The following is a 25280-nucleotide window of genomic DNA, read 5'->3' on the forward strand; positions in this document are numbered from 1 at the left end:
TTGTGCGATAACCATGCTCCTGGGGATGCCATCAACTCTCTGTTGAATATCATGTGAGTTGCTATGCATGTTCGTCTTGTATCGAAGTAAGGGAGATTTACCACTCATTAAATGGTTAGAGCATGCATAATGTTAGAGAAGAACATTGGGCCGCTAACTAAAGCCATGAATCATGGTTGAAGTTTCAGTTTTGGACATATATCCTCAATCTCATATGAGAACATTAATTGTTGCTACATGCTTATGCATTAAAGAGGAGTCCATTATACTGTTGTCTATGTTGTCCCGGTATGGATGTCTAAGTTGAGAATAATCAAAAGCGAGAAATCCAAATGCGAGCTTTCTCCTTAGACCTTTATACGAGCGGCATAGAGGTACCCCTTTGTGACACTTGGTTAAAACATGTGTATTGCGATGATAATCACGGTAATCCAGAGCTAATTAGGACAAGGTGCGGGCACTACTAGTATACTATGCATTAGGCTTGCAACTTGTAAGATATAATTTACATGATACATATGCTTTATTACTACCGTTGACAAAATTGTTTCATGTTTTCAAAATAAAAGCTCTAGCTCAAATATAACAATCGATGCTTTCCTCTTTGAAGGACCTTTCTTTTACTTTTATGTTGAGTCAGTTCACCTATTTCTCTCCACCTCAAGAAGCAAACACTTGTGTGAACTATGCATTGATTCCTACATACTTGCATATTGCACTTGTTATATTACTTGACATTGACACTATCCATGAGATATACATGTTATAAGTTGAAAGCAACCGCTGAAACTTAATCTTCCTTTGTGTTGCTTCAATACCTTTACTTTGATTTATTGCTTTATGAGTTAACTCTTATGCAAGACTTATTGATGTTTGTCTTGAAGTACTATTCATGAAAAGTCTTTGCTTTATGATTCGGTTGTTTACTCATGTCATTACCATTGTTTTGATCGCTGCATTCATTACATATGCTTACAATAGTATGATCAAGGTTATGATGGCATGTAACTCCGAGAAATTATCTTTGTTATCGTTTACCTGCTCGGGACGAGCGAGAACTAAGCTTAGGGATGCGATACGTCTCCAGACGTATCGATAATTTCTTATGTTCCATGCCACATTATTGATGATATCTACATGTTTTATGCATACTTTGTGTCGTATTTATGCATTTTCCGGCACTAACCTATTAACGAGATGCCGAAGAGCCAGTTGATGTTTTCTGCTGTTTTTGGTTTCAGAAATCCTACAAAGGAAATATTCTCGGAATTGGACGAAATCAATGCCCAGGGGCCTATTTTTACACGAAGCTTCCAGAAGACCGAAGAGAAGACGAAGTGGGGCCACGAGCTGCCGCCACAACAGGGCGGCGCGGCCTGGGCCTTGGCTTCGCGGCCCTGGCGTGTGGGGCCCCCGTGACTCTCCCGACTCTGCCCTTCCGCCTACTTAAAGCCTCCGTCGCGAAACCCCCAGTACCGAGAGCTACGATACGGAAAACCTTACTGAGACGCCGCCGCCGCCAATCCCATCTCGGGGGATTCAGGAGATCGCCTCCGGCACCTTGCCGGAGAGGGAATCATCTCCCGGAGGACTCTTCACCGCCATGGTCGCCTACGGAGTGATGAGTGAGTAGTTCACCCCTGGACTATGGGTCCATAGCGGTAGCTAGATGGTCGTCTTCTCCTTATGTGCTTCATTGTTGGATCTTGTGAGCTGCCTAACATGATCAAGATCATCTATACGTAATGCTATATGTTGTGTTTGTCGGGATCCGATGGATAGAGAATACTATGTTATGTTGATTATCAATCTATTACCTATGTGTTGTTTATGATCTTGCATGCTCTCCGTTATTAGTAGAGGCTGCGGCCAAGTTTTTACTCTTAACTCAAGAGGGAGTATTTATGCTCGATAGTGGGTTCATGCCTCCATTAAATGCGGGACGGTGACGGAAAGTTCTAAGGTTGTGGATGTCTTGTTGCCACTAGGGATAAAACATTGATGCTATGTCCGAGGATGTAGTTATTGATTACATTACGCACCATACTTAATGCAATTGTCCGTTGTTTGCAACTTAATACTGGAAGGGGTTCGGATGATAACCCGAATGTGGACTTTTTAGGCATAGATGGATCTTTGGATAGCGGTCTATGTACTTTGTCGTAATGCCCAATTAAATCTCACTATACTTATCATATCATGTATGTGCATTGTCATGCTCTCTCTATTTGTCAATTGCCCGACTGTAATTTGTTCACCCAACATGCTATTTATCTTATGGGAGAGACACCTCTAGTGAACTATGGACCCCGGTCCATTCTTTTACATTAAATACAATCTCTTGCAATACTTGTTCTCTCGTTTTCTGCAAACAATCATCATCCACACTATACATCTAATCCTTTGTTACGGCAAGCCGGTGAGATTGACAACCTCACTCTGTTTCGTTGGGAGCAAAGTACTTTGGTTGTGTTATGCGGGTTCCACGTTGGCGCCGAGTCCCTGGTGTTGCGCCGCACTACATCCCGTCGCCATCAACCTTCAACGTGCTTCTTGGCTCCCTCTTGGTTCGATAAACCTTGGTTTCTTTCTGAGGGAAAACTTGCTACTGTACGCATCACACCTTCCTCTTGGGGTTCCCAACGGACGTGTGTTAACTGCATGCATCAACTCTCAGCCGAGCTCACCCAGATGGAGGCTGATACCGGAAGAAACCAAGAGGCCGGCAGCTCTAGCCAAGCATCCGGAGTAGATCTTTCCGGCATCACCCGTGGAGCCTGGAGAGGTTCCGACGTGACGCAGCACGAGATCGACTGGCTGTACCGGTCTAGAAGGATACCGGAAGGAGTATCTTGCCGGCTTCCCGGCGATAGATTGAACCGGTGCTCGAACCCGGTGAGTTCGTCTTCTTTCTTGCTCACTTCGAGCGCGGCTTCGGCCTTCCTGCCTCCGATTTCTTCCGTCGTTTTCTAGATTTTTATCAACTTCAGCCTCACCACCTTCCTGGCAACGCCATCTTCTATCTCTCCTGCCATGTCTCTTTCATGGAGGGCTACATCGGCCTCCGTCCTACTTACGAGACTTTCGCTCGCTTCTTTGCTCTCCGGATTAATTCCGTTCAGGGCAAGGATATTCCTAAGCCCAAACCCCCCGTCCAGTGCGGGTCCTGTATCATCGGCTCCCGTCAAGGGAGCCCCTTTTTTAAATTCACCGGTCTCGAGTCATGCCGGTTGTGGCAAGAGACCTTCTTCTATGTGAAAAACACCGGTGCCCCGGATCTCATCAACCTTCCGGCTTTCAATCCGGGAGTGCCTACCAAGGTCAACTGGAGCTTCAATCCGGGGACCAACCATGTAGAGACGAACCGGGTCATTCGCTTCATGGGGAAGCTGATGAAGGAGATAGACATCTGCTCTGGCGACATCATCCGCACCTTCATCTCACGCCGGGTGCTTCCCCTCAAGCGCCGGGCGCATAAAATGAGCGAGATGTACGACCCTCGCGATCCTACCAAGATCACCGGCCTCCCTCTGAGTAAAGAGGACGTAGTTCTTAAGGCTAGGCAGATCTGCCAGACTGCCATGCTGCTGGACTGGGAGTGGGGCTTCCTGCCTCTCAGCTCCACCAACCCTCCGAGTGAAGAAGTAAGAGATTACGCAATCCGGGTTGCTTTCCGGTAACTTTTTGATGTGAAACTAACTGTCTTTCTACCCTTTTTCAGGCGAAGCAGCGCTTCCCTCGCATTGCTGCGGAGCAGCGAGGCACTAAACGGAAACGGCCTCTGGACACGGTCGATCCGGATCCTTACGTCCATTGGACTGATCTCAAGATGGGTCGCACCCACACCCCGCGCCCCGGTAAGTTTTCATCTGAAACTCCCGGTTCCGGCGATGATGTTAATATCCTTGAGGTACCTTTTTCCTTCATATTCTCATATGTTTTCTTATCGCAGATGATTCCTCAGCCAGCGCTAACCCACAGGTGTTGGAGCACGCTGTGCCGCTCCAGGCCGAGGTCAGTGATGAATTCCTGGAGAGACTCGTCTCCCAGGACAAGAAGAAGAAGAAGGGGCCGGCAACTGAAGCCGGTCCCAGCGAGGCTCCTCCCGGCAAGCGCCCCCGGACAGAAGTTCTCGGCGGGAAGCCGGTCACCGTGAAGCGGTACAAGAAACGGGAGATGCCGGTCTCTTCCGGGTAAGCTTTTGTTTCTCTTTTTGGCTTTGTTTTGCCGAGTTTTTCCTTCCGGTTGCTTTTCTGAATCTTTCTTCCTTCTATCTTTTTTAGCCCTGCGCTCAAGCTCTCCAAGAGCACCGAGGGAACCGCAAGGCCCTCGCCTTCTCCTCAACCAAGCCCGGTACTTTCTGGTACCGGCAACTCTTCTGCCTCCCCTCTGGGAGGCACTACAAGTGCGGGGTGCGCGGCCCCTACACCTCCAGACCACCGCGCGGAGAGGGACATAGCTTCCTCTCCTGATACTCAAGACCGTGGCTCCAGCGACATCGGCGCCAACACCGAAGATGCCGGGGGATGGAGCCTTTGGCTCCTACCGCCCCGAAGAGAAAGAAGAAGAAGGACGCCAGCTCCTCTCCCTCAAAAGCTGCGCCGGACTCCTCCGCGCCTCCTCCAGAAGCTCCCATCATCGAGCCATCTAGAGGCAACTCAACGCCGCCGCCAAGCAAGGGACCTAGCGCGGCTGAGCTCATGCCGCCTCCGCGCCCAAGACCCGCGGCTTCGGGGGGCATCCGGTTTTCCAAGCCGCAAGCTGCCGTGGTGACCTCCTCGACAAGCTCCATCCCGCATTCCCTGGCGCTGCACGCCGGCCGTACCGCCATCGTGGTTGGGGAAACGGCTCCAGCCCCGCTGGGCCGGATTACCGAGCTCACGCGCGGAGGCAATGAGCTGGGGCATCTTCTCGATTACGCTGAAAAGTGGAATCGGGCCGATGAGTCCCCAGCGACGCGCGGCTTGGGGAAGGACAACCTGCCGCTGGTGGATCCTTCCGGCCCCCGGAGCACCGGTCAGCATTTTAGCCGGTTGCTGCGCGCCGTGAAGGAGCTCGACAATGCTTGGCACGACGCCAACAACAACATTGTGGTAAGTTAACTTCTTGCCGGTTTTCATTCTTTAAAGATCATGTATATCTTCCCAGTCCCCGAGTTTCGGGTTGAGAGCGCAGCTCTGAGCGCGAAACTTCCTCAAAAATTCTCGAAACCGGCACCTTTCTCACAGTTATTTTCCTTTGAACAGAGCACGGCGGACGCCCGGAAGCGCCTCTTCGAGGAGCTTCTGTGGGAGCACCGGGATCTTTCGGAAGCGCACAGCAAGTGCCAAGGTTAGCCTTTTTTATCTCCGGCTTCTTTTCACCGGTTGGTTTTTCTTCTTCGTTACTTATAGGTTTCTTGTACAACAGCTATCCCGGAAGCTTCCGTCGAAGTCCTCCAGAAGCAGCTTGCTGACCTCCAAGGTATTTTTTTATTTCCGGTTAACTTGTTTTTCTGCATCCTACCGGTTAATTTCTTGCTAACATGTGTTCTTCCGGACTCTAGCTGAAAAGGAGCAGCTCATCCAGGATCACCGCAAGGCTCTGGACGCCCAGGAAACCATTTCCAAATGGCTGAAGGACCAGCTCATCCAGATCGGGCCCCGGCACGATACTGAGATGAAGGACGCTAAGGCTGCCCATGAGGCCAAGCTGGCGGAGGTCCTGGAGGATTCTACCAACTCCAGCGCGGTGCTGCGTGCTGAGCTGGAAGAAGTGGGCAAGTTCTGGAAGGCAGCCGAAGATAAGGTTGCCCTCTTGACTGGGGAGCAGAAGGAGTATGACGAGCTGGTCATGCGAACTGACGCGCTCGCTTTCAATAAGTTTCTTTTCTATCTTTCTCGACTCTTGTTTATAAGCTTATATCCTCCGGTAACTGATAACCCACAAGTATAGGGGATCGCAGCAGTCTTCGCGGGTAGTAAAACCCAATTTATTGATTCGACACAAGGGGAGACAAAGAATACTTGAAAGCCTTAACAACGGAGTTGTCAATTCAGCTGCACACTGGAAACGGACTTGCTCGCAAGAGTTTATCGGTAGTAACGAGTTTTATAGCGATAGCGGTAGTGAAATAACAGCAGCGAGTAACAGAGACAGCGGTAGTGATTATAGTAAACAACGGGATTAAAATACGTAGGCACGGGGACGGATAACGGGCGTTGCATGGATGAGAGAAACTCATGTAACAATCAAGCAGGGCATTTGCAGATAATAATAAAACGTTGTATAAGTACAAAGCAATCAATAGGCATGTGTTCCAATTATAGTCGTACGTGGTCGCAATGAGAAACTTGCACAACATCTTTTGTCCTACCAGCCGGTGGCAGCCGGGCCTCAAGGGAATCTACTGGATATTAAGGTACTCCTTTTAATAGAGCACCGGATCAAAGCATTAACACTCCGTGAACACATGTGATCCTCACATCACTACCATCCCCTCCGGTTGTCCCGATTTCTGTCACTTCGGGGCCATTGGTTCCGGACAGCGGCATGTGTATACAACTTGCAGGTAAGACCATAAACAATGAATATCATGATGATATAATAACATGTTCGGATCTGAGATCATGGCACTCGGGCCCTAGTGACAAGCATTAAGCATAACAAGTTGCAACAATATCATCAAAGTACCAATTACGGACACTAGGCACTATGCCCTAACAATCTTATACTATTACATGACCAATCTCATCCAATCCCTACCATCTCCTTCAGCCTACAGCGGGGGATTACTCACACATGGATGGGGGAAACATGGCTGGTTGATGTAGAGGCGTCGGTGGTGATGGCGGCGATGATCTCCTCCAATTCTCGCGTCCGGCGGAGTGCCGGAACGGAGACTTCGGTTCCCGAGACGGAGTTTCGCGATGTGGCGGCGTTCCGGAGGGTTTACGGCGACTTCGACTTCTCTCCGTGCGTTTTTAGGTCGAGGGCGATAAGTAGTCCGAAGGAGGGCATCTGGGGCCAGCCGAGGGGGCCACACGCTAGGGCCGCGCGCCCCCCCTGGGCCGCGCCGCCCTAGGGTGTGGGGCCCTCGGGCCTCCACCGACTTGCCCTTACGGCTCCGTGAGTTTTACCGGGAAAATAGGGCCTTCGTCAAAATCCCGAGGTTTTTCTCGAAAGTTGGATTTACGCACAAAAACGAGACACCAGAATAGTTCTGCTGAAAACAGCGTTAGTCCGTGTTAGTTGCATCCAAAATACACAAATTAGAGGCAAAACAATAGCAAAAGTGTTCGGGGAAAGTGGATACGTTTTGGACGTATCAGTAACATTTCCTTATACTTTTCCTTTGTCTTGCAGGGCTCTTCCCGGAATCGCAGGTGCACGCGCAGAAGAAGGTGTCAGATCGCCGGATTGCGCAGCAATTCCAGAATCTGGATGCGCCCTGGGATCCTTATGATCACTTGGTTGCACTTTCTGCCCGGATCCAGCACATGCGCGCGGTGGACCGGCATCTTGCCGACCTGCCTGACGTGGCGATCCAGCTCTTCAAGGTCTTGTGGCCTGGGGAAGCGCTGCCGGCAAACCTAACGCTCACCTCTGAGCGGCTGAAAGATGTCGGGCGGAGGATCCGCGAGTGGCAGTGTTCTGCGGCTCGTGCTGGAGCGGATGCAGCGCTGCGCATCGCCTGCTCCTGGTATGAGGATCTGGATGTGGACGCCCTCCACAGCCTGCGCGAAGACGCTCCCACCGACAAGGACCCGGTCCTCACCGCGAAGCGGATGGACCGTGCCTATCGGATTGCGGAGTTCGCCCCGGTCCGCACCTTTATCCCCCCTCCTCCTGAAGTCCATGATTGGCTCAGCGATGAAGAAGAAGGAGAGGAGGAGGAAGACGAGGATGCCAGAGCGGGCGACGCTCTTCCGGAAGCTGGTGATGCGCCTCCGGAAGCTCCAGAAGCTGATGCTCCCCCTCCTGAAGCCCCTGTTGCATGAACACTTTTATCCTATCTCTGTTGTATCTGAGCTCCAAAAACAATGTTTGTTAAATTCTACCCCGGTATGCCGGGGTCTTATGATGTAAAAAATATAACTTATCCTTTTGGTTGTGCTACTATATTATTTGCCGGTATGTTATACCGGTAGCTTATTAATTTGTGTTTGTCTGTTGACTTAGCATTTTGCTCATTGTTTGCCTTTATCTTGCACTGTGAAGATTCCGGAATTGTTTCCGCATCCAATTTGATGCACACTTGGTTCTTTCCCTTTGCCTCTGCCTACCTCTTTGGGTGTTTTGGCGTATGAGTTACAAAGTTCTTTTGCCAAGCGAACACTTTCTTGAACTTAGGAAAAAACTCGAAATTTTTCACAAAAAACCGGTATAACCGGGGTTAGTTAATTTTTTCCGGATTGCCCGTTCCCACTCCCTCTTTTCGTAGTTCACGTGCTTAATTCCTACCGGTTTATCTTGCTTGCCATGAAGCCGGGTTGCGGACAGCAGCAGAGTCGAAGACTCCGGTACGTTTAGCACGTTACTAAACCGGAAAGAAAAGATGTTTACAAGCAACCGGTAAACTGAAAAAATAAACACATTGCATGCAAACTTAGTAGGGGTAGTCCCCGAGATTCATTCGAGGTTCCGACATCTTTTATTCATAGCATATAAGGTACAAAAAGGAACTTCTTACACCACAACTTCAGGAGTAGAAAGGACGCAACAAGGCTATGTTCCACGGACGCTTGGTCTCATCTCCGGATTTGTCCGCCTTTCCCTCTTTCCATTCCTGTGCATCGATTAGATAATAGGCATCATTGTGGAGAGCTTTGCTCACAATGAAAGGTCCTTCCCATGTGGGTGAAAGCTTGTGCCGGCCTTCAGTGCGTTGCACTAAGCGTAACACCAAGTCTCCTTCCCGGAACACCCTCGGGTTAACCTTCCGAGCTGTGATAGCGTCCGAGGTTTCGTTGGTAAATGGCTGTTCTTGCCAACGCCAGCTCTCTTGCTTCTTCCAGCAAGTCCACATCGTTTTCTCGGGCCTCTTTTACCTCTTTTTCGGTATAGAGTTGCACCCTTGGTGAGTCATGGAGAATGTCGGTTGGTATGACCGCTTCTGCTCCGTAAACCATGAAGAATGGAGTGTATCCGGTAGACCGGTTTGGAGTCGTTCTTATGCTCCACAGTACCGATGGCAGTTCATCAAGCCAACAGCCCGGTGTCTTTTCGAGTGGTTCAATGAGCCTTGGTTTTATACCGGAAAGCACCAGTGCGTTGATTCTTTCAACTTGGATGTTGCCTTGTGGGTGCGCCACTGAGCACAAATCTAGCCGGATGTTATTGTTCTCACATAATCGCTTGAATTCTCCTTGGGCAAAGTTTGAACCATTGTCAGTTATGATGCTATGCGGGTATCCATACCGCAGGATGACATCTTTTAGGAACTTCACCGCTGTGTGTCCATCACACTTTGCAATAGGCTTTACTTCCAGCCATTTGGTGAATTTATCCACCATTACCAAGATGTGCCCTTGATGAAGCGTGGTGCCCACATTCTCCTTGGTGAATCTCCTTAAGCATCTCTTTTCCCTCTTCCGGCTCCACACATCTTTGAAGGACACCGGCAACACTTCTTTTGTACACCTCACCATTGATGAAGGTGTATGCTTTGGCTCTCCGCTGGATCCTCCTTGACTCAGTTTCGTCAGCCGGCAAGGTGCCGTTGATCAGGAATTCCTTAATAGGTTTAACCCACGATGGTGCTTCTCTAACCACAAACACCGGCACGTCTATCTCCATGCTGTCCACCCGCATTGCTTCTTCCGGTATGGGCGTCGCAGTCCCCGAGCTTACCGGAGGAGTCCCCGGGTTTGCCGGAGCAGTCCCCGAGTGTACCGGCATAGTCCCCGGGTTTCCTTCATCAATATCCATCGGCACCACATGCGACCCCGGTACGAAAATTGTTTCCGACTCCGGACTTGGCTTGATTGATGGAACTCTTAAGTGTGCCAAGGCTATTCCGGGAGGAATTTCTTGCCTGGATGAACCTAACTTGGATAAAGCATCCGCGGCTTCATTTTCAGCCCGCGGCACATGGTGAAACTCACACCCTTCGAAGAAGCCGGCAATCTTTTGCACATGAAACCGGTATGAAGCCATGTTGGCATCTTTTGCATCCCAATCTCCGGAACACTGCTGCACCACAAGATCTGAATCACCGTAGCAAATGATCCGGTGTGCACCGATTTCTTTTGCGACCTTAAGCCCATGGATTAGAGCCTCATACTCAGCGACATTGTTTGATGCCCTGAAATGCACTTGCAAAACATACCGGAGATGATCTCCTTTTGGCGAGGTAAGTACCACACCGGCACCTAGACCTTCTTTGAGCTTGGATCCATCAAAGTGCATCTTCCAGTATTCTATTTTATGTTCTGGCGGCTTGTATTGCATTTCCGCCCAATCAACCAGGAAATCAGCCAAGGCTTGTGATTTTATGGCATCTCTTCTTTCGTATACCGGCACGTATGGTGACAATTGAATTGCCCATTTTGCAATCCTGCCGCTGGCATCTTTGTTGCCCATGATATCTGAAATATGTGCCTCAGTCACCACTTTCATTGGGTGCTCCTCAAAATAGTGCTTGAGCTTGGTGGCGGCCATGAACACGCCGTAGGTCATCTTTTGGAAATGGGGGTAGTTTTGTTTTGAGAGGGAGAGCACCTCGCTCAAGTAGTATACCGGCCTCTGCACGATTTTTTCTTCTTCCTCTCTTTCTACCACAACCACAACGCTCACAACCTGGTTAGTTGCTGCTATGTACAACAACATGGGCTCCCTTTCCAAAGGTGAGGCCAATACCGGTGCGGTGGCTAGCATTGTTTTCAGCTCTTTGAACGTTGCGTCTGCCTGTGGGGTCCAGACGAAGGTATCGGATTTCTTCATTAAGGCATAGAGCGGCAAAGCCTTTTCCCCCAGCCTGCTTATGAACCGGCTTAGCGATGCCAAGCTTCCGGTAAACTTTTGCACATCTTTCAGTTCTCGCGGTACAGTCATTCTTTCTATTGCCCGGATTTTTACCGGATTCACTTCAATGCCCCGGCTTGATACGAGAAAACCAAGCAGTTTGCCGGCAGGGACACCGAAAGTACATTTTGCCGGATTGAGTTTCATCCGGAACCTCCTTAAGTTATCAAATGTTTGCCGGATATCGTCAATTAGGGTGTCTTTTACCTTAGTTTTTATCACGACATCATCCACGTATACTTGCACATTTTTTCCGATTTGATCAAACAAGCATTTTTGCATACAGCGCTGGTACGTTGCACCAGCGTTGCTTAAACCAAAAGGCATAGTGACATAGCAATAAGCCCCGTGCGGGGTAATGAACGTAGTCTTTATTTGATCTTCCTTTTTCAGGGGAATTTGGTGGAAACCAGAATAAGCATCCAGAAAAGACAACAGCTCACACCCAGCAGTAGAATCAATCACCTGATCGATTCGGGGGAGAGGGAAAGGATCTTTTGGGCAGGCCTTGTTGAGGTTGGTGTAGTCGATGCACATGCGCCACACCTTTGGAGCTTTTGCTTCCAGGTTCTCGTCTTTCTTCTTTTCGACCATCACCGAATTGGCCAGCAACTCAGTATGCGTTACCTCCACGATGAAACCGGCAACCAACAACTTTGTTACTTCTTCTCCAATGATCTTCCTCCTATCTTCAGCGAACCGGCGCAAAGGTTGTCGCACCGGCTTGGCATCCTTCCGGACGTTCAGAGAGTGCTCAGCCAGCTCCCTCGGAACACCTACCAAGTCATCAGTAGACCAGGCAAAGATATTCCGATTCTCACGGAGGAAGCTGACGAGCGCGCTTTCCTATGCTTGATTCAGGCCGGCACCGATACGAACGGTGCGCTCTGGGTAAGCCGGGTCCAGCACGATGTCCTTTGTTTCATTTGTCGGCTTGAATGCCGGTGCGCCCAAGTTTCCACTCATTGCCGCTAAGCTCAACTGTGAGGACTGAGCCAGCGCAACCGCAGTTTGCATCCTCCTTTTTTCCTCAGCGATTCTGCCAGATTTGATCCGGCGGAAGCAGTTTCCAGTGAGACTTTGTAGTTTCCCACCACAGTTAAGGGTCCACGAGGTGCCGGCATCTTCATTTTGAGGTAAGCCGTATGAGTTGAGGCCATGAAAGCTACTAATGGCGGTCTCCCTAGCAGTGCATGGTAGGGACTGTCTAGGTCCACCACCTCAAACATAATGTTTTCCACCCGGCAGTTGTCACGTCCTCCGAAAGACACATCCACTCGGACTTTTCCTACCGGTGCACAGGACAGTCCCGGAACGATTCCATGGAATGTTGTGTGAGTTGGCTGAAGCATGTTTTCTATTATCCCCAGCGTGTGCATCGTATGCTTGTACATGATGTTTATGCTGCTTCCATTGTCTATCGACACTTTGCTGAACTTGACTCGAGTTTCTGGCCCTCGCATGATTGGGTCCACAACAAGAGCATAACCACCCGGATTTGGCATGATCTTGGGGTGATCCTTGAACGACCAGGTGATTTCCTGATCTGACCACAACATGTATTTGGGAATCGCCGGTATCACGGCGTTCACTTCCATGGAACGGCGATGTACACTTTGCCTGTCGGTTGGCTCAGTGACAAATACAACATAGCACAAATGTGGGTCCTCGTAAACATTCCGGCCTAAAGGTGCCGGTGGAGGTGGTTGATCATGATTTTCCTCCACCCGGTTAACTTGCTGGTGTTGTTGTACCGGTATGGTATTGGCTTCGGTAAGCGGTGGTGGAGGTGGTAATGGATGCTGGTGCAGCATGTCATGCGAGGGTGGCACTATTGTGGAACAGCCTTGTGCTTGCGCATCTTTTGCCGCACCTCTCAGTATCAAGTGCTTGATCCAGGAACAATCTTTTGTCAGATGGTTCGCCGGCTTCGATGGATGTGGAGTGTGAAGCTTGCATGGCTGCTCCATTGCCGCTTCCATGGTGTATCTCATATGCTCTTGCCAATCTTTCTTCTGTCCCCATTTTTTCTTTTCAACCCATTTCTTCTTAGGACCCGCCCATGGCTGCGATCCGGTTTTCTGCCTCTGGTTTCCGCTGGGGCCAGAATTTTCCTGCACCGCGGCTACTTGCTGCGGACCATACCTTCGATCCGGAAAGTCCTCCCTTCTTTTGTTGTGCCGGTTATCTCGGTGTTGATCTTGCCGGGGTTGGCTTGTTTGCGCCGGTTCAGCTTGTACTGCCGGTTGCATTGGATCTCCCAACGCATAGTTTTCCGCCACCCGCATCATTTCAGCCAATGTGCTTGGCATATTTCTTTGTAGCCTTTGCCACAGCGGTGATCCTCTCCGGCATCCCTGACTGAACCAAGCAATCGCTTGTGCTTCTATCACTCCTTCACACGTGTTTCTCGTTGAGTTCCACCGGGTGAGATAGTCCCGGTCTGTTTCATTCGTACGCTGTTGGCATAAAGCGAGCTGTTGAGGCCTATTTGGCCTCTTGTAAGTACTGCTGAAGTTGCTCACAAAGGCTTCCTCAAAGTCCAGCCATCCATTTATGCTTCCTGCCGGCAAGTTGTTAAGCCAAATACGTGCAGGTCCTACTAGGAAGGACAGTATGATTCTTACAACCCAACGCCGGTTTACTCCGCCACCAGCTACATAAACAGTGCGTGACATAGTCTGCCAGCCAATCTTCCGGCTTGGTTGTGCCATCATATGTTTTTGTGTCCCGGGGTAATTGAAAATTGCGTACTGGTGGCTCTTCTCCCATGATTCGCGGGCCAAAGCACTTTGGACCAGGAGGACCCTCAGATTCAATCATCTCGGAAAGATGCACTCTGTCCAGCCTGTGCCTCGCATCCTGGCCTGGCAAGCATCTTTCCCCCACACGTTCCCCCAAAGGCTTCCGGTAGGCTCTGACTCGTTCCACTTCGGAATTTCCTTCTTCATATCTTTCCGGTTCCGCGGCTCTTGCCTGCCGGTACCTTGGTGGTCGCATTTCCTCTTCAGCATATGCTGCCCTTGCAGCTCCATAATTTTGCCCGGTTTCGTGTCTACCGGCATGATTGTTTCCGACATAACCATTTCCAGCATAGCCATTTCCGGCATAGCCGCGACCTGCTCTATAGCTTTTTCCTCCGGCATCATGTGGCCCGGCTTTTTGCTTTCCGGCAAGAACTGGATCATACACGGTCATCTGCCGCGCATTCATTTCTCTTTCCCTTCTTTTATCCGGATGGGGGGACGATGCCTGCCCCTGGGACTTGCTTCCGGCATTCTTTGTAGAACGCGCAGATTTTGATGCCGCAGCTTTGTTCGCTCTAGCAAGCTCAGCATTTTGTTCCTGAATCTCATCAAGCAATTCTCTAACACGATCTTGCTGTTTAGCTAAGGCATCTCCGCTAAGCGATTCACACAGCTCCATAGCAGCCCTAGCAGCTTTTATAGTTTTATCCGGGCTACTGTACTTAGGTTTCTCTACGATGCTCAAAGATATAGAGGCACTCTTACCGGCAAGCACTTCCTTACCGGCAAGAACTTCCTTACGCAAATCCTGATCTAGATTGCGAGCCTTAAGCCGGTTTCCCGGCACCCTAGCGGCATGAGCGCTAACTGAAGCAAAGCCATGGGTAGCGTTATACTCACGTAGTGTTAGGTTCACTCGCGCTGCGACTGGATGATGTCCGTGCCACCGGATAGCAGCGTCTTGCGTGTGGCCTCCAGCTCCGCCTGAGCCACTACCGGGTCGACGTTCTGCGCGATGGGCATCGCCAGCACGTTCATCGCCGCCTGAAGTGGTGTCTGCGGTGGCGCAGAAGATGTTCCCGCAGCGCCTGCGTCGCGCTCCAGCGGAGGCTTGGCTGGATGGGTCGATGCCGCACGGCCAGCTCCTTCCTCCACAGCTTCCTTGCCAGCGCCGACCGCGCCAGCCATCATGACCTCCATGCTGCCGGCGGCGCGGCCAGCACATAGCCACCTTGGCGGGTCCGGTGCCACCAGCACCGGCGGGAGGCACTGGCGCACAGGGACGGTGCCGAAGTAGATGCGGTGGCTGCCGAACTCGATGATGCGGCCGTTCTTGGGGAACTTACCGCCGTTGGCGAAGCAGCCCGCGTTGTCGTTGATGAAGTCCATGGCATAGATGCGCTGCACGAGCGTAGATACCGTACGCTCGCCTGCAACGTCGAGGAGGCCCGCCTGAATGTGAACTCCAGCAAGCGCCTCTCTTTGCCCCACGGTGGGCGCCAACTGTCGTCGTGGTGAACAAACAGATGCCATGGGATGGCTTAAGTTGGGGCCGAGTTGGACGCTAGAGGATTCGGGGGAGGGTTTTTGGATTAGATTGGATGAACTTCCGGGTGCTTTCATCAAGAACTTGGCCTAAGCCAGAGGTAGAAGAAGAGAGACACAAGGAAGAACCCTGCTCTAGATCTTTCTCTTCATTGATTTCAACGGAATACAGGTTTGTGCTTACAAGATAGATTATGAACTCTACGTACCCGCGATGGGGGTGTGCCCCCTCTCCTTATATAGGGGAGAGGGTGGCTTACAGGGGAAGAAACCCTAATGGCATCTTTGAACATACAAACTACTTTACAAAGCTACTTTACAAAGCTACTTTAATCATAGGTGACGCCGGTGTTCTTTAATCAGGGAGGCTGACGTCCTCCGGTTGCTTTTGGCGTCACCTTCTTCTTTGGCGTCAGGGCTTCGTTTAAAGCTACTTTGCTTAGGTCACCCTTGTCCTCTAGCTCTTGAGAGAATCTTTGACCAGTCCTGCCGACGTGCTACAGTGCACTTCTTACCGGCAGTCCGGTGTCTTCTTAACCCATACCGGTATGCCTCTCTTTGGGGATACCGGTATAGATTTACTTAGCCAAACGTTCAACTTTGCTCTCCGGAATGAATATCAAACCGGTATCTTGATGGCTCAAACCATCCGGTTTGGCATGCCTTTGGCATACCGGGGGTCATCCCCCCAACAAGATTCACCAGCAAATTTAGTCACAATTTTCTCTTTCTTGCAATCTATAATAGCTCCACACGTATTTAGAAAAGGTCTACAAAAAATGATAGGACAAGTCTTACTAGCAGCAGAACCAAGTACTAAAAAGTCAGCAGGATATTTAATCTTACCACATAGAACTTCCACATCTCGAACAATACCAATAGGAGAGATAGTTTCTCTATTAGCTAGCCGAATAACCACATCAATATCTTCAAGTTCACAAGAACCAATTTCATGCATGATTTCCTCGTAGAGCTCATAAGGAATGGCACTAATACTTGCACCAATATCGCATAAACCATAATAACAATGATCACCAATTCTAACAGAGAGCATAGGAACACTGGCTTTCCTAGACTTATTAGGATGTGAAACAATATTAGAAGCATCTTCACAGAAAATGATGTGACCATCTTCTATATTTTCAGTCACAAGGTCTTTAACTATTGCAACGACTCAACATTTATTTGCTCCTCAGGTTCTATAGATTTCTTTGCACTTTTGTTAACCACACTAGTTATGACAGAACACTCCTTCATTTTAGCAGGGAAAGGAGTTTTTTCAATATAAGCTTCAGGAAGAACATGATCAACAGTTTTGATTTCAACACATTTACCTATAGGTGAATCAGTTTTATCTTTGTAAGGTTCATGATACTTATCAAAATTCTTCCTAGGCAATTTAAAATGAGAGGCAAAAGCTTTATAAAAATTTGCAACAACTTGAGAGTCAAGACCATAAGTAGCGCTCATATTACGAAATTTATCAGTATCCATAAAAGTTTCAATGCATTCGTAATCATAATTTATACCTGACTCTCTGCCTTTGTCGTTCTCCCATCCTTCAGTATTCTCTTGGATCCGATCAAGAAGGTCCCATTTAAACTCTTCTTTGTTGCGCGTGAATGATCCAGAACAAGCAGTATCCATCAAGGTTTTATCTTGAAAAGAAAGTCTTGCATAGAAATTATCAATGATGATATTATCAGGAAGCTCATGAATGGGGCATTTGAGCATTAAAGACTTCAATATCCCCCATGCTTGGGCAATACTCTCTCCATCATGAGGCCAGAAATTATATATGCGGTTCCGGTCTTTATGAATTTCACTTGGAGGATAAAATCTAGAATAAAATAGAGGCACAATATCCTTCCAATCAAGAGAATTCTCATTCTTTAGCAATTTATACCAATGCGCCGCTTTACCAGACAGCGATATAGAGAACAGTTTCTTCCTAACTTCATCCATAGAAATACCTGCACACTTGAATAACCCGCATCATTCATGAAAAAACAAGAATGATCTCCAGGATGGACAGTTCCATCCCCTTCATAGCGGTTATCCACAACACGTTCAATAATTTTCATAGGTATTTTATATGGAACCTCTTTCCCACCTGGCGCCTCATCCACTACCGTTGCATTAGTAGTAGATTTTCCAAATAGAAATTCAAGAGAAGATCTCTCCATAATGAATTATAGCAGCACGCAGAAATAAAAACAGCATGTACAGTAAAAGTTTTCCTTACCAATTCCACTTACCAATAGCGCTTCACTCCCCGGCAACGGCGCCAGAAAATAGTCTTGATGACCCACAAGTATAGGGGGTGTATCGTAGTACTTTCGATAAATAAGAGTGTCGAACCCAACGAGGAGCAGAAGATGTTGACAAACAGTTTTGATGAAGGATTCACTGTAAATGCTCACAGACAAGTTTTCAGGAGGTTTTGATATAGCAGATAAATAAAGTACAAGTAAGTAAAATGCGAGAGTAATAATTGCAGCGAGTGGCCCAATCCTTTTTAGCACAAAGGACAAGCCGGTTTGTTTACTTATGATGACCAAACATTTTTTAGGACACACGGGAATTTAGTCTAGTGCTTTCGTTTCATATAGTTGATTAATCTTCATTGTTTTGATAAGTGTTGTGTGGGTGAACCTATGCTAATGCACCGCCCTTCCTAGAACTAATACATACTTGTGATTAAATCCCTTGCAAGCATCCGCAAATAGAAGAAAGTAATTAAGATAAATCTAACCACAACCTTAAACTCTGAGATCCTGCTATCCCTCATGCATCGATATACCAACGGGGGTTCAGGTTGTTGTCACTCCGGCAACCCCACAATTAGCAACCGAATACAAGATGCATTCCCCTAGGCCCATAAAGGTGAAGTATCATGTAGTCGACGTTCACATGACACCACTAGAAGAATAACACCACAACTTAAATATCAAACCATTAAATATTACTCAACATAGTTCACTACTAACATTTAGACTTCACCCATGTCCTCAAGAACTAAACGAACTACTCACAAGACATCATATGGAACATGATCAGAGGTGATATGACGATGAATAACAATCTGAACATAAACCTTGGTTCAATGGTTTCACTCAATAGCATCAATAACAAGGAGTAATCAATACCGGAGAGTTTCCCCTATGAAATAATCAAGATTCAACCCTAGATGTTACAAGCGGAGACGAGGTGCAGCAGTGGAGATGATGGTGTCGGCGGTGGAGATGATGATGATGATGATCCCAATGAAGTCCAGCTCGATGGCGGTGACGATGGCGACGATTTCTCCCTCCGGGAGGGAATTTCCCCGGCAGATTTCAGCCTGCCGGAGAGCTCTTTTCTCTCTGGTGTTTCTCCGCCCCGTAGAGGCGGCTGTGTCTATTCTCGATGCCTCCCTACACCTTAGGGTTCTCTGGAGATGAAGTACGCGAAAGGGAGATGGACGAGGGGGTCGTGGGCCCCCTCCCCACATGGCGGCGCGGCCAGGGTGGAGCCCGCGCCGGCCTATGGGGGGGGGCATGGCGGCCCTCCTCAGCCTCCCCTTTTGGTTGTATCCACTTCTGGAATAATAAGAGCTTCGGTATATTTTCCGTCAATTGTTGATCTTCAGAAATACTGTATCCTGGCGGTGCTTTTTCCAGCAGAATCCTGACTCCGGTGAGTGATTCTCCAATAATCATGAAATATGCAAAATAGGTGAAATAACATAAGTATCATCTCTAAATATGAAATATATCAATGAATAACAGTAAATTATGATATAAAATAGTGATGCAAAATTGACGTATCAGGCGACGAAGAGGACGGTAAGGCCGCGTAGATGGGCGGCGGCGACACTTGGGAGGAGGTGAAAGTTTCGTCGCGCGTAGACTAAGGGTTTCGTTCGGGTTGCGTTCGGTTTGCTCATTCGAACCCTACAAATACATGTCGAGTTGGGGTTTCGGTGTCGGCCCGATTTTTTTTTTCGTTTTTAACTAGTATACACGATCGATGATCTACGCTGCCGATTTTCAAACCGAACCCCTAAACTTATTTAAACTATGAAACTTGTTTAAACTCTGGAACTTGTGATGTAGCAGCCTTTGTGATGTGCAACTTATTTAAACTCTGGAACTTGTATTTATTAAGTTATGCATTTATGTTTTATGGACTAGAACTTGGAAACTTGGATGGTATGTGGATTATGATCTATGTTTCGGTATTTTCTAGAATGTTTTGAGGTAAAAATTTATGAGAAATACTTGTTGCAATCACGTAATGCATGCCTTTTTTTATTTTAGTACATGGAAGCCATTTACAAATTTCATATTGAATTCTATTGTCATTTGCAATTCCTATGGCAATCAAACAAATGTTTATTTTTTGGAATTACAATGTAAATGAAATGAATACATGTATTAGGGTTATTGTTCGGTTTTGGCCAAGCCACTGGGCGTCGTGCACACAACCGCGGTTCACCCGCATCGCTACCTGTTTCCCCCCATTCATTTTCCAGTCCCCAAACATTCCTCCTTCTTCGCCTCCCTCCCCTCCCCTTCCTGCTCCCCGCCCCTAAATTCCAAATTCCTATAGCGGCAAGGATGGCCCGCAAGCGTCGCGCGTCGCCGTCGCCGCCGCCGCCAGCACCAACGCCTCCACGGGAGGAGCCATCCTCCTCCGAGGAGGAGGAAGAGGAAGCCGCCCCCGCAACCCAAAAGGCCCCACAAAACCCTAAACCCGCTTCCACCGCCGCGTCCGACGCCGATTCATCGGATGGAGACGAGGAGGAGGAGTCCTCCGACCCGGAAATTGGCGCCGAAGCCTACCAGCTGCGCCAGGCCGCCCGCTCCCCGGGCAAGCCGTCGGCTGCGGCTTCCAAACCCAGGTCCGGCGCAGACGAGGAGGAGGCGGCGAGGAAACCCAAGGCCGAGGCCGGGAAGAAGAAGAAGAGACAGGCCGCTGAGTACCCTCCGTCTGGTAAGGCCAAGAAAGCCAAGACTGATGTGGAGGAGAAGGCGGCGCCTGAGCCCGCTCTGCTGGGCAAGGCCAAGAAGAAGGCACGGCCAGAGAAGGAGCTCAATCCCTCCAGCAGCAAGGGTAAGAAGCACAAGGCCCTAGCGGAACTGGATGTGCCGGATCACTCGCTGTCCTCCAAATCAAGACAGCGCTGGACAACTGCGGACGAGATCAAGGTGCTGGAGGCTCTTGCCAGCCACATCAAGACCAATGGCACTCAGCCTAGCGCTGATGACCTTATTGCTGCCGTTGGTGACAGCCTTGAAAGGAAGAACTGTAGCAAGTCGGATGTGTATGAGAAGGTTCGGAAGCTTAAGCGGCGACATGAGGCTGCCGCCAAGAAAGTAGCGAGTACAGGCACCCTGCCGGGTAATGACGATGAGCTCCGCAAGTTCAATCTCTCGGAGGCGGTCTGGGGAGAAAGGGCAAACAAGGTTGCTGCATTGCCTGTATCTCAAAATGATGGTACTTCCTCGAAGAGCAAGAAAGGGCGGACTAACAAAGAGAAAGCAGATGGCCATTTGAAGCCTGGTGGTACAGCAAAGGAAACCGGCAGTGCCGTGAATGAAAATGTCGGAGCCCTCCCTGGGAGTAGTAAGGGCCAGGCCACCAAAGAGAAGGTAGATGGAGATATCAAGGGCAGTTTATCAGAAAAGGCTACCACTGCTGATACTCCTGTTAAGAGTAAGAAGCGGGGAAATCATAAGGAGGAATTGAAAGACCATGCAAAAGCTGGCACTACAAAGGAGACCACCAGTAGTGCTGCCACTCAAAACGGTAGCACATCGGTTAGGAGCAAGAGTGACAATAAGGAGAAAAGGAATAGAGATGCAGAGAGCCTCAGACCAAAGGAGGCCACGGCGGTCACTCAAAATGGTGGCACTCTTGCTCAGCTTAAAAATGGGGAAACTCATGAAGAGAAAATGGACGCGGATCCTAATGTGAAAAGCATGCGCAAAGGGTTTGAGGAATTGCAGAATTTGTACCCAAACCTTACCTCTTATGTGGAGAGCATCCAGGCCCAGCATCCATGTGGGGAGACACTGAAAAGAGCATTTGGGTTCATCGCTGAGGACAAGGCTTGTGCTTTGGAATCCAAGATCAAGAAGCAAAGAGTAGCTGAGATGAAGATGGAGAATCGCCGAGCTGACACCAAGAAGGAGGTGACCAACATGCTCATACGATTGCTGGACTAAACCCTTTGGTGCTATCAAACCATTTATGTGGTATACCTTTCTTCTTACCCTTGTGTTTTTATGTTTTCATTTATGTTTTCTCGTGATGATATATGCAAGATTACCTAATATGAACTGAGTTAATGTGCTTCTGAATGCCACTTTTGAAATTTGAAACAATTTAACTATCCTACTTCTATGCAGTGTACTGCAACTAAGTCTAGCTTTATATCTCTCCAATCAAAATTTCACCCAATTTAGAAAACTATGGAGATATTAGGTAGATGCAGATGATCTAGAAGCTTGGTTGTACATATACCGAGTGCACTTCTGTGCAGGTATTCAGGGCAGTTTGTGGGAAACTGAGAAAAGGGTAAAGGGCGTGAGATGGATGACACATCTCATGACTTATGCTCCTATCGAGATACGGTTATACCTTTTTTAATGCACAACATTCATTTCACTAGATTATTGTCTATAGTAAGTTATAGTGCATGAATGTTCACTCATGAATAATCAATTTTTGGGTGAGTATTTTGCAGTACTCATTTGTAAAACTCTCCTGCAATTATTGATTAAAATAATGATCTTTCAGTGATAGCTACACAAACACATATTGTTTTTGCCTTTCAAATATTGTAATGTGTTCAATATATATTGTATTTGTGAGTTCCTGACAGTTTAAATATTGTTCAGGACTGAACTATTGGTAATCTTTGAGTGTTAATATAGAGTTTCTAGTTATCCCATTTGTGAGTTTGTGGCTGTTCGGGACTGAAATATTGTTCAGGACTGAACTACTGGTATCTCTGAACTATTGCCATTTAGAACATGTTTGATTCTCACTTCTTTGTCTGTTATCCCATAACACCGCAATTCTATACCATTAACCTTGTTTGTTTCACTTTGCCCATAGATAAACCCTGTGTAAACGAGTGCCATCAAATCCTCTACCAGCCAGTCCCCACTGTAAACAAATCACACTAATGATCCTGAATGAGTTGAGCGAACCCTCCCATCCCCGATCTCCTGCCTACTCCACCTCTGCCGAGTCGCCGCGCTGGCACCAGCGCCAGTGACGGTAAACGTCCACACACTGCTCCTTGACTTCCTACTTCAACATCAGTGGCACCTGATGAGGATAAGTGGCTGTGGTGCCAATCGAGGAGCAGCAGCCACAGTCATTCCCCATGTTCTCCTCTGGTTACTGGCAGACAAACATCTCTCCCTCCACATGTAGGTTAGGGTTTTTCCATTCTTGATTGGGTGGGCAGATAGTGTTCATATTGTGTCCTTTATTCTGTATATATCTTTATGTGTTTGTTCATTGATGTGAGAGCAATAAAAGAGAATTTCTTCTTGTTATTTGATCAAATTCGCGATATACCACTAGGAATATTGCAGACTAAATTGGTTAGGTTGATGCAATTTTTGCGTCCGTTATAGCCTGATATGTTAGCTATTGATCAGATTGAGCTTATGCTGCTGGGTTTATATCAAGGATTACCAGTCAGCAAGTTGAACCAAGTCCCCAGGGTACTGATGCATAATCGCGACTAGGACAGTAGGACTAGTGCTTGACAACTTGTAGTCAACCAGCAATGGTGCCAGGTGTGGCGGCGGCCTGGTGACACGCGTCTCGCTGTGGAGCATGTCGTGCGAAGAGCTAGGTTTTCCAGGGGCATACACCACGGGCAGATCCTTATGCTCCAGGCATACCTGATAAGTCAGCCTTTTCATGAGTCGTTTGAACCTAGACTATCTAAAAATAGCCGACGACCTGCCAGCCGGTCGATCGTCTACGCCCATGAGTGTAGTTGACACCCTAGTAGTTACTAGTAGACTGGTCGGTGTTTTGCAAATTAAAAGAAATCTATGGTTGATGTTATTATTACCATCTCCAGATCTTGCCAAAGAATTTATTCTTATATTAAAACATATCAATTGTGTTCACCTTTATATTCAGGAGTGAATAACCTGATACTATGGTCTCATGCCAAACTGATTCAACAATAACTTGAGTTTACTTCGATATCTAGCTCTGGTTAGATGATTTGCCATATTTGTTTCCATGTTGATTTAATTTGCGACATCCATGTTGATTTATTTGCAGCATCCATGCTGATTTAATTTGCAACATCCATGTTGATTTAATTAGCAACGTTCGAACTAGCAAGAATGATACTATTCATAGTAAAAACAAGCATGGAACTATCTTTTAAGGTGGCACTTTTAGGTTGATTTAATTTGCAAAATCCAACTCAGCTTAACTAGGAAGTTTCTAGATTTAGTTTGCTTCTCATCCATTAAGTATGGTTATTATTTGCATTGGCTTACAAAAGGAAATGTTGGAAACTTGAGAGGCTTACGGCAACCACAGTGTATGCCAAATATGGGTCCCAAATGGTGAATTTCGCTTTTGGCATTGGTCCCACCATTGTAGAGGGCATTGTCATAGCCAAATATTAGAGCGTGGGCAAATTTCTCCTCTCTCTAATCTCTCTTTGTTGTGGGCCATGAGAGAGAACATTTATTATTTTGGCAATCGAAACCTAGCCATTTGACACCAAAGCCATTTTTCATTACGTGGCATATTTGGCCTTTGGCAACACTTTTGTGGATGCTCTTAGAATTAGAGAGCTTAAAGGAGGGCACTTGTATCAACTAATTAGTGAAAAGTAATTTTGAAAAGGCATGAACCTTTTGTCCTAGTTAAACATGACTAGTTTTCACTGATGACCTAACATGAAGATACTAACAAGAAGATACTGTAGGTGCAGTTATCTATCTGCCTGGAAATTGTTACATCCGTAATCTGCAATCTGAAATTGAAGTTACTTCACACACTAGCTCCAACAATATATATTGCTTAGTCATCCATATCCTCCTTGATTAAACAAAACATCTATTTGTCTCGTGTAGATGCAATATCACAACAGGGCCAAAGAAATATACTGTTTTTTTGTGACTGTATTAAGCTTATACATCTTCTCCTGTTTATTGGTAGGCGAAGAAAACTTGAGAGGCTGATAACGAAGTTGCTTTGGAAGACTGGACCAAGATCATTGAAGTTTGATTTTGCTCTTGATGGTTATGAAGTGATCATTGCAATCATTCAGCGCCTTTTGAAGTGTAGTTAAATTCTGACCTTGTAGTGGTTTTCTACACTTGAACATGTAAAGTGCTCTCAAATTCTTAGTTTATGTTTACTTTGAGATCACGCAGTTAATTTGTAGTTATGTCTTGAGATTGTGATGTATGAGTGTTGATACATGTTAAACTGCAGTTATGAAGCGTAGCAGTTTGAGGTCCGTGCTTGAGCAGTTCTATTACATTGTACCTGGAGCACTTGAGATTTTTTTTTTGGGTGTGTTTACTTGTCGTGCAACTTCCTGAACCAAACACTGTTTTTTCCCGACAAAGGGCACTTCATTACTTAAATGGTTTAAGCATTATACCTAGTCTTTCCATAACTAAGATGTACACAGTAGGATAAATCCAACCGTAACAAGTTTTTTTTAAACCCTAAACCGCCAGGAGGTCTTGCACCGTCGATGGGCAGACGGAAGGGTTGGTGCTGGCCGCCATCTACTAGGGGACCCCGGATGATGCCGTCCTCTTGCTGGTCAGTAGGGATGGCGACAGAGCTTGAGGTCCTCCAGATGAAGGAGTCGGAGACGATCTGCGACCTAGCGTGGAAGGTGAGACGCATCCTGGTTGTGTGGGGAGGTTGACGAGGCCAGCTTAATCGCCAACATCCTCATGATGGTGCTATCAAGATTCAGAGACACCG

The 25280-nt window shown here is 47.6% G+C and overlaps 1 protein-coding gene across 1 annotated transcript; it reads left to right on the forward strand.

Moving 5' to 3' along the window:
• Nucleotides 1–19897: 19897 nt before the first annotated feature.
• On the forward strand, nt 19898–24814 carry LOC124663536 (nucleolar protein dao-5-like). The gene is made up of 2 exons (XM_047201226.1): nt 19898–21538; nt 24495–24814. The coding sequence occupies exon 1, from the start codon at nt 19898–19900 to the stop codon at nt 21506–21508; it is 1611 nt and encodes a 536-aa protein (XP_047057182.1). The 3' UTR covers nt 21509–21538; nt 24495–24814.
• The last annotated feature ends 466 nt before the right edge of the window (nt 24815–25280 follow it).

This window comes from Lolium rigidum, chromosome 6 (assembly GCF_022539505.1).
Source record: "Lolium rigidum isolate FL_2022 chromosome 6, APGP_CSIRO_Lrig_0.1, whole genome shotgun sequence".
Classification (NCBI taxonomy): Eukaryota; Viridiplantae; Streptophyta; class Magnoliopsida; order Poales; family Poaceae; genus Lolium; species Lolium rigidum.